This window comes from Mus pahari, chromosome 5 (genome assembly GCF_900095145.1).
Source record: "Mus pahari chromosome 5, PAHARI_EIJ_v1.1, whole genome shotgun sequence".
In the NCBI taxonomy this organism is placed as follows: domain Eukaryota; kingdom Metazoa; phylum Chordata; class Mammalia; order Rodentia; family Muridae; genus Mus; species Mus pahari.
The window spans coordinates 50,933,670-50,943,021 of NC_034594.1; the positions used below are offsets into that span (position 1 = coordinate 50,933,670).

Below are 9,352 nucleotides of genomic sequence, written 5' to 3' on the forward strand. Positions count from 1 at the left end.
AAAATCATGTATGCATGTGGCTGCATGGGAGTATGAGCATTGAGTGGAGGCCAGAAGAGGGCGTCAGATCCGCGGAACTGAAATTTTGAATTGCCTGATGCCGGGCTTTTAAATACCCTTGAGAAAACAGTACACACTCCTAACCTGGGGCCCTTTTCCTTCAATCCCTTATTTACTTTTTTACTATTAAATTTGTTTATTTTAAATTTATTTATTTACTTATTGTGATGTGTGGGACACGTGGAGGTCAGAGGGCAACTTGTGGAATTGGTTCTTTTTCTCCACTATATGGGTGCCTGGGGTTCGAATGGGGTCGTCAGGCTTGGTGACCAATGACTTAGACGGCTGAGCCATTTCTCCAGCCCAGCGCTGACTGGCGTTTTAGCAGCTCAGAGAACAAAGCCTCGCGTAAGGAGGCAGGGAGAGAATTCTGCGCATGCTCAGAGCCCAGGGCTTTTTCCCCGCCTTGCACGCAGAGCGGGACGTCTGGATCTGTGGGTTGCCCGGAACTGAGTTGTGACACTCTAGGTTTCCGCCCGGAAAAAGTAACCAAACCACCTGAGGGCCAGCATGGCGTGGTCCGGTAATAAGGTACCGAGAGCAGAGCCTTTTGCCTTTCCTAAGCCGGGGATCTGTAGAGGGTGGTTCGGTAGCAGGAGCTGTGGGAATCGCAGCTGAGTCAGCACTGAAGGATGGATGCTCAAAACGAAAGGCTTGGGGTTCGGAGTTCTGCATTTGAGTCTTGTGCACCTTCACGCTCCCGTAATCCTCCCTCCTGCCTCTCCCGCTTCGCATCCTCCCTTCCTCCCTCGCTGCTTCGGTTTACTTTCTATCCACGCCAGCTGCAAACACGGACGTCCTTTATTGCTTCCGAACCTGGGTTCTAAAAATCTATATACGTTAGCGAGGATAGTCCCCTACATGCCAGACTCGTAAAACTTCAGAGGGGGATTCTGGTGAGATTCTGTGAATGAAATAACTCAAGGTGCAAAGTGTCATATTATTACCTTCATAATAATTAAAAATCTCGAATTTATTGAAAGCTTACTGTGTAAGGAACAACCAAGTCCTTTATTCCCATTTAATTAAATCTTCACACCAAACCGTGAGATGAGCATTATTGTCCTTAGCTTGTCAGTAGGAGAACCAAGACATGAAGAACTGAAGTGATTAGAAGTGATCACCCTTTCCATGGGTGGTAACTTATGAATGGCCATTCATTCAGAACCCTGAAAGAAAAACAAAAGAATGCTCTCTTGCTAAGAATCTATGATTCCCCTGGCTTCCTAGATTAATAATGGAAATTACCGTGAACTTTAAAGAGATTGTTTTTGATCACTAGAGAGAGATGCAATTACAAGGATCCATTCATTTGCTTAATACAAACAAGATAGGGGTTCAATAACGGAACTTTATTTTCCTCCACCCCCATTTGGGAAATTTTGATGAAATTATGAACCCATAATGATGTTGCTCACTTCCTTTGTACCTCTGCTTTCAGTTGCTGAAAACTTTGTAGCTCCCGTGAAGGAGTTACTGTGGCAGATGTACTTGAGATAAAATCCTAGCAGGCTGCATTGCTTCAGTGTGGTAATGAAGAGCTGCAGTCCCCTCCCAGTTTGTCTTCCCTGGTTTTCTTACTGCTTCCAGACAAAGACTTTAAATTATCGTAAACCATTCTTCCAGACCAGAATCTTCACACTGTCAAACTCTTTGATGCCTTTCTCTGAATCTCTAATTCTTGACAAAAGACTTCCAGTCCTTTAGTGTTTGCTACTTTAAAAGTAGATTTGTGGCTGTCAGTTAAAGGAACACAGCCAGCATATTTTGTGATGCCTACCTTAAAAAAAAAAAAAAAAAAGATTTTTACGCAGAAGGCATCACTGTACTTTGAATTCCTCTCAAAGGTACTCTGTAGTTTATTACTGTACGTCCCAGAATAGGTTGTCATTGCTTCTGAAACCTGTTAATTTTCAGAGTGCCATGTGGTTCTATTCTTTATGAACTAAGGGAAATTAGTATTTCCTTTGACATTTGCAAAAATGTCAAAATTGGGGGATCATCCCCCACTATAGGAGCTCACCAAGGTTTCCCAAACACGGTCAGATGATGACCGTCTTAATTGATCACTTTTCAGTCTTTGTCGCCTAAGATGAATCACTCACATTCTGTCTGGTCAGCACAAAGCACGGATGAGACTGGTAGGATCAGGACAGTTAATTCTGCAAACAGCTTTAGACCTCATCAAGCCCAAACAACTTACTGCCTGACTGAACTAACTGAGGTTAAGTGACATTGTCTAGGGGGTCAGAGCTAATTAGAGGAGATAGGACTAGACCCAGGTCTCTGGATTGCTAATCTAGGTTTTTGGTTATTTTTTTTTTCCCCACCAAAAGACCCTTCATTTTCTTGAATACATTATAGTGTTTTAACAATCTAAAATGTTTGTGAGGATAGACTGTTAAAGTTGTATCATCTTGTTGACTCAATCTATAGTTTACTTTGAAATTATGAGTTCAGGTCTTTTGTGGTTTCTGTTTAATTAAATTTTGTGTGCAAAATGCATAGAGTGTCACATATGTCTGGTTTTGCTTCTGATTTGTTTTGTTTTGTTAGTCTCTGTGATAGTATTAATCATCAAGTTGACAAACCTTAGAATCGTGGGCCTTAGAATCAGATAGGCCTCTGGGCCTGACTGTGGGAGATTATCTTGATTATGGTAATTGATGAGCAAAGTCCCATCTCAACTATGGGTATGACCGTTCCCTCCTCAAAGGACTCAGGATTTTATAAAGTGGGAAAGACAAGCTGAACATTGGCATGTGTGCATTCATTGTGCTCTGGATGTAACATGACCAGCTGTGACTCGATGTAATGTGACCAGCTGTGGCTGGATGTAATGTGGCCAGCTGTGGCTGGATGTAACATAACCAGCTGCTTCAAGCACCTGCTGACTTGTTATGGCTTACTCACTATGATGAGCTATAACATGAACTATGACCTAAAATAAAGGCTTTATCCCTTAAGTTACCTTCGTCAGGGTATTTTATCACAACAATAGGAAAAGAAACCCAGAGAGTCCACAATATATGATTTCGATTTAATGACCTGGTGCCATTGCTTATGACTGTAATTGCTTCATCAGTCACATGATTGATTCCTCTGTCTATGTGGCTTTTAGGAAATATTAGAGCCATTCACAGGCTCTCCAGAATGGAACTTTATGTGTTTTTGAAACTTAACACATCTTTGTTTTTTTTTTTTGTTTTTTTTTGTTTTTTTTTGTTTTTTGTTTTTCGAGACAGGGTTTCTCTGTATAGCTCTGGCTGTCCTGGAACTCACTTGGTATTCCAGGCTAGCCTCGAACTCAGAAATCCGCCTGCCTCTGCCTCCCGAGTGCTGGGATTAAAGGCCTGCGCCACCAGGCCCGGCTTGAAACTTAACACATCTTAAACATGTACGCACATGTTCTCTCCCTTTATCCTTTTTACGTAGCAGGACAGAGACCCATTTTAGAAGCTTTGCTAACAGCGTCTTTTTTCTTGTGTACTTTTTGGGCCTTTGTTTCTAGGCAGCTGTTGTGCTGTGTGTGGATGTCGGGGTTGCCATGGGTAACTCCTTTCCTGGTGAAGAATCACCAATTGAACAAGCAAAGAAAGTGATGACTATGTTTGTCCAACGACAGGTAAGTTTCAGATTAACCTTAAGCTTGTGACCCAGGTTTTGAACACTCACTGCCTTTGTCTCCTAACATAAGACACCAGCCTCCACTGTATTTCTAGCCTGTGTTTCTCAGAATCCAGGGGTGGGGGTGGGGCGCATTTCTTACATGTACCCAAGCCTGCTTACCTCTGGAGCCCGATATCCTTTGCTTTTCCTGATTTGGCCTCTTCTCTAGATATAATAGTTGCTAGCAGAAAGGAAAGGCAATATAAAATGTTTAATAAAAGTCTCTAGAGCCGATGAGTTACATCTGAATCCTTGCTTTACCTGTCATTTACTAACCCCAAGATCTCGAGCAAGCCCTTCAATTTGTTTGTGCCCAGTCCAGTTTTTTTTTTTCAGTGCATCACAAATATTAATATCTCAAGTGGCTTTTTTAAAAGTCAAAGCTGGGGCTGGTAAGATGGCTCAGCTGTTAAGAGCACTGACTGCTCTTCCAAAGGTCCTGAGTTCAAATCCCAGCAACCACATGGTGGCTCACAACCATCTGTAATGAAATCTGACGCCCTCTTCTGGTGTGTCTGAAGACAGCTACAGTGTACTTACGTATAACAATAAATAAATCTTAAAAAAGTCATAGCTGGGCAGTGTCCCAGGCCTTTGATCCCAGTACTTGGGAGACAGAGTGAAGTGTATCTCTGAGTTCAAGGCCAGCCTGGTCTACAGAGCAAGTTCCAGGACAGCCAGAGCTACACAGAGAAACCCTGTGTCAACCAAGAAGAGGGGTGGGGTGGTCATTGTTCATGGCTGATGGGTTTGATGGAGTGGCTGAGGTAGGCTCAGTCAGGACTCTTTCCCAACCCCCTTTTGATTAGTTACTTGTTGCTGCAAGAAAAATACTTGACAAAGCAACATAAATATACAAGGGTTTTATTTTGGTTCCCGGTTTCCAGGTCCAGTCGGCCATGTCAGGGAAGGCCTGGATATAGGAGCTTGAGGCAGCTGGACAAATTGCATCTGCAGTTAGGAAACAGGGAGGTGAAGGTTAGTGTCCAGCTTTCCTCCTTGTTATTCAGCCCGGGACTCCTGAGTGGGGTAGAGACACTAGGGTGGGTCTTCCCACCTCAGTTAATCCAGCTAATTCCCCACGGGCTGACCTAATCTTCATAATCTCTCATAGGCGTGCCCAGAGATTAGCCGCCACGCCCCTCTTTTGCTACCTCTCCCTCCTTTTAAAAAATTAAGACAGTCTCTTTCCTAGCTCAGGCTGGCCTGCAGTTATCAGTTCTCATGTTGGCCTCCTGGGTGCTGGGATTATAGGCATGAGGTACCACTTTGATAGGTGTTTTCCCCCGAAGCCTCTTACCCATTTGCACTTGGATGGCGGGCAGCTGGGGCTGGAGTTACCTAAAGGCTCACCTGGTGTGAATGTCCAAGATGGCACAGGCAAAGAGGTGGATGAGGGTGCTTTGTGGCGGTCGTGAACTCAGAGAATACACATACATGGAGTTTGGGAGCCTAGCGAGTAGCCTTACTGTGTGTAAGGAGTGTTCCCAGAGGCCCTGCCTGTGCCAGTGTCATAGCCCAGCTTTAGAAATCTCAGAATGCCTTTTGTTTTATTTTTTTATTTTTTTGGTTTTTCAAGACAGGGTTTCCCTGTGCAATCCTGGCTGTCCTGGAGCTCGCTCACTTTGTAGACCAGGCTGGCCTCGAACTCAGAAATCCGCCTGCCTCTGCCTCCCAAGTGCTGGGATTAAAGGCGTGCGCCGCCACCGCCCGGTTCTTTTTGTTGTTTTATGTTTGCCAATAAGTCATTAAGGCCAGGTCACATTTAAGGATGGAGAGAGAATTAGACTCGCTTCTTTTAATAAGAAGTAGCCTGCAAATGCAAAGGGATGGATGTTGGCTCTCTTGGAGATACCTAACAACGCTTCAAATGCCCTGTGTGCAAAGTAAGAAAAATAATTTTCCTTATCAGCGTTGCTTTCAGGAGTAAAGCAGTTCTGTAACCTGGGTATGATCATGTATGCTGACCTCAGCCCTCGGAAGGCTGGGGCATTTGAGGTCAGCATGGGCTGCACAGCAAGTTTTTAGCCAACCTGGGCTACAGGAAAGACTGCTTCAAAAACAGCTGCCCTGGTTTATAGTTTCTGTTTCTGGTATAAAGAAAAAAAAAAAAACCTAATGAAAAATAGCTTAGAGGAGAAAGGGTTTATTTTACTTCACGGTCCAGGTTAGAGCCCATCATCATTCTGGGGAAGTGAAGGAGGCAGGGACTGAAAACTGCTAGTCACAGCTAAGTCAGGAAAGAGGATGAAGCATGCACGCTTATTGTGCTGAGATGAAAATTAAGACCTACAGATAATGAAAAATCTGCTTAGGTGCAGGAGAGACGGCTCAGAGGTTAAGAGCACTGGCCACCCTTCCAGAGGGTGGGCTCAATTCCCAGCACCCACATGGTGGTTCACAACCATCTGCATCTCTAGTTCCCAGGGATCCATATTCTTGGGGCACCAACCACAAACATGAACAGACATACACACAGGCAAAACACCCATCTACGTATAATAATAAAATAATTTTTAAAAACTAGAAGAAGTCTGCTTAGGGCATAACTATCATTGTTAGTAGTCCCCTGTTTTTTAAATCTAGTTTCTGGTGGCCCTGGGGACCCGCTTAAGGGGGTATGTCTTCCTGCTCCCTAAAGGTTAGGTGTCCTCCGAGGCTATTCCAATAGTCTTCAGCCTCTGGCTATTCCTTCCTAGGTATTCTCGGAGAGCAAGGATGAGATCGCGTTAGTGCTCTATGGCACAGACGGCACTGATAATGCTCTTGCTGGCAAGGACCAGTATCAGAACATCACAGTGCACAGACACCTGATGCTACCAGATTTTGATTTGCTGGAAGACATCGGGAGCAAAATCCAACCAAGTTCTCAACAAGCTGACTGTATCCTTTCTGTGCCCCCAAAAGACAAGACGTTTCCATTTATCTGGGGAATCATAATCCAGTATGGTGAGGTTCTCCCAGAGTTCCAGATGTGACTGACTATCAGAGCATATTTTCCTCCAAGGAAAGGGTGTATGTGTAATTAATAAGGAGTTAATTAATACCCAGCTCCAGGGCTTCTAGTGTCTTGCTCTTTGCGCTGATATTGAGAGGTTGTGGAGTACAGGAAGGGGGAAGTCCTAGGGAGTATATGCATATACTGACCAGGGAAGGGGTTTGCATTGATTGGAGGCGTCTTAGGATTCTGTTGCTGTGAATAGACACGATGACCACAGCATGACTCTTGTAAAGGAAAACATTTAGTGGGGCTGGCTTGCAGGTCAGAGGTTCAGTCCTTTATCATGGCAGTGTGCAGACATGGTACTGGAAGGTGGCAGTGAGAGAGACAGACAGACAGAGACAGACCCTGGCTGACACCCCAGTGACACGTTTCCTCCAACAAGGTCGGAGCTACTCCAACGTGGCCACACCTCATCCTTTCAAATAGTGCCACTCCCTACGAGCCTCAAGGGTCATTTTCATTCAAACCATCACAGACAAAGTCTATTCAGATTCCAGTGCTAATGTCTCTGCTCTACTGGATGGAGGATGTTTTTATGCCAAAAAAATAAGGTTGCTATTGAAGCAGAGATTTCTCATTTCGTCCAGGGAGGCCTGCTCCAATGTGATTCTCTGTTGGTGTGATAAGATACCAACCATAATCAAACTGGGGAGGAAAGGGTTCATTTTAGCTTCCTTATGGAAGGAAGCCCGTGCACGAGCTCAGGCAGGAGCCCGAAGCACAAACAAATGGAGGAATTGCTGCTTACTGCCTCCCCTGCCTCTGTCCCCATGGTCAGCTATCTTTCTCAAATTGCCCAGGCCCACCTGCATAGAGATGGCACCACCCACCGCTCTCCTACATCACTTACTAATTAAGACATGCATGCCAACAGGCCAATCTAATGGAGACAGTTCTTGAGTTGCAGTTCAGCCTCCTAGGTGTGTCAAGTTCACAATCAAGATTAGCAATGAAAATAAAACCCTATATCAACACACACACACACACACACACACACACACACACACACACACACACACAGAGAGAGAGAGAGAGAGACAGAGACAGAGAGACAGAGAGAGACAGAGAATAGGGTTCTAACAGCTATTAGTATTTTTCTAAAAAGTTAGTAGTGCCATTCTTGACCACTAGGAGGCACTGCTGTGTTTGGTGTGGCTTGCTGGCTTGCATTGTATTGATGACCAAATAGGGTTTTAAGAACTGTTAAGTGACATCTTAGGGTTTTTGTTAAATGGATATGTGTTAAATCTCTTGTCCCCCCCCCCCCACTATTTGTCAGGATGTATAAGTTGATAGAAAGCACTTATGAACTAGAGTCTGGGACACATGGGGCAAGCCCTTTCAAGTCATCCAGTGTCTGCGGTTGTCAGTAGTGTGGGCTTTGCTCGGAGAAACTGTGATGTTCATGGTTAAGAAGGGAGTGTTGGCGTTCTTTCAATCCTTAACTAGCTGAGTCCTGGACGCCCTGATTGTGTGCATGGATTTGATTCAGCGTGAAACCATGTGAGTGTCTCACCTGAAGACAGGAGTGGGGCTTTCTGGGAAAAACAGGGGTCCTGTTCAGAGGACGCATGGTTTATTGTTAATCAAGTAGCATGTTAGTCTGGCAGCACCTTTCCAGCTTTTGAAAGTTTAAAACAAAGAACTACCTTTGGTAGGAGTTTCTCTGGGTGAAATAAGTATTTGGCATACTTTGGCTTTCTTGTTTGGCTTAAACTAGTTACTCCAAATCTTTAAAAAGCACTAAGTGGTATGATCCATAAGTAGTTGGTGTGCTGTACACAGTAACTGTCAACTTCCTAATCCATTTGCGTAATTACTGAGTCTTGAAAGTGTATGCCCTTGAACACATAGGGTTACATCGCTAAAAAAGACATTTTGTGATAACATCCCGGTCCTGCATCTCTATTATTGTTTCTCAGCCTGTATCCTTTGCAAAATCCTGCAGCTAATCCCAGGTGTAGTTCCCAGCAAGACGTCTGGGAAGTGCAGCTGCCAGGCTGATGTCGTCTTATACCTGGGAGTCCCTTGGTTAGGTTCTGAAGCTGTGCAGGTGAGAAGGCATTGCTTTCAGTCACAGTGCTAGGAACTAGGGCTGGGGACATAAGAATATTACATTTTATAATGCTGAGCCCAGTGTGAACTATATGAAGCTGATTCTGTATTTAATAGGAACTCAACTGAGCTTTGAGAATGTGACCACACTTAATTATATCTAGATTCACTCCTTCATCTCTCTGATCAGTGATCATGTATATTTCAGCTCTTAGAAAAAAATTTAGGAGACTACTTCCTTTAAAATCACTTTTTAAAAAATTTTGTGTCTGTGCGTGCACACGCATACACATATGTGTGTCCACTTATATGTACACGCTATAGCATATGTTGGAGGCCAGAGAGCAACTTCATATAGTTAGTTTTCTTTGTGTGCCCTGGGTGAGTTTTGGAGATTGAATGCAGACCACAGGCTTGCATGGCAGTTTTATCTGTGGTGAGCCACCTCCCTAGGCCTCAGAGAATGACCTTTTTTTTTTTTTTTTTTTTAGGCAGGGTTTCTCTGTGTAGCCCTGGCTGTCCTGGAACTCACTTTGTAGACCAGGCTGGCCTCAAACTCAGAAA

At 44.2% G+C, this 9,352-nt stretch overlaps 1 protein-coding gene across 1 annotated transcript in view; it reads left to right on the top strand.

The window, feature by feature from the left end:
- The first annotated feature begins 483 nt into the window (after window positions 1–483).
- Xrcc5 (X-ray repair cross complementing 5) overlaps window positions 484–9,352 on the top strand; it is a 93,978-nt gene continuing 85,109 nt past the window's right edge. Inside the window, exons 1-4 of the mRNA XM_029539368.1 lie at window positions 484–591; window positions 3,572–3,685; window positions 6,429–6,612; window positions 8,188–8,236. Coding sequence (XP_029395228.1) covers window positions 571–591; window positions 3,572–3,685; window positions 6,429–6,612; window positions 8,188–8,236 — 368 coding nt within the window. The 5' untranslated portion in view covers window positions 484–570. The remainder of the gene's footprint in view (window positions 592–3,571; window positions 3,686–6,428; window positions 6,613–8,187; window positions 8,237–9,352) is intronic.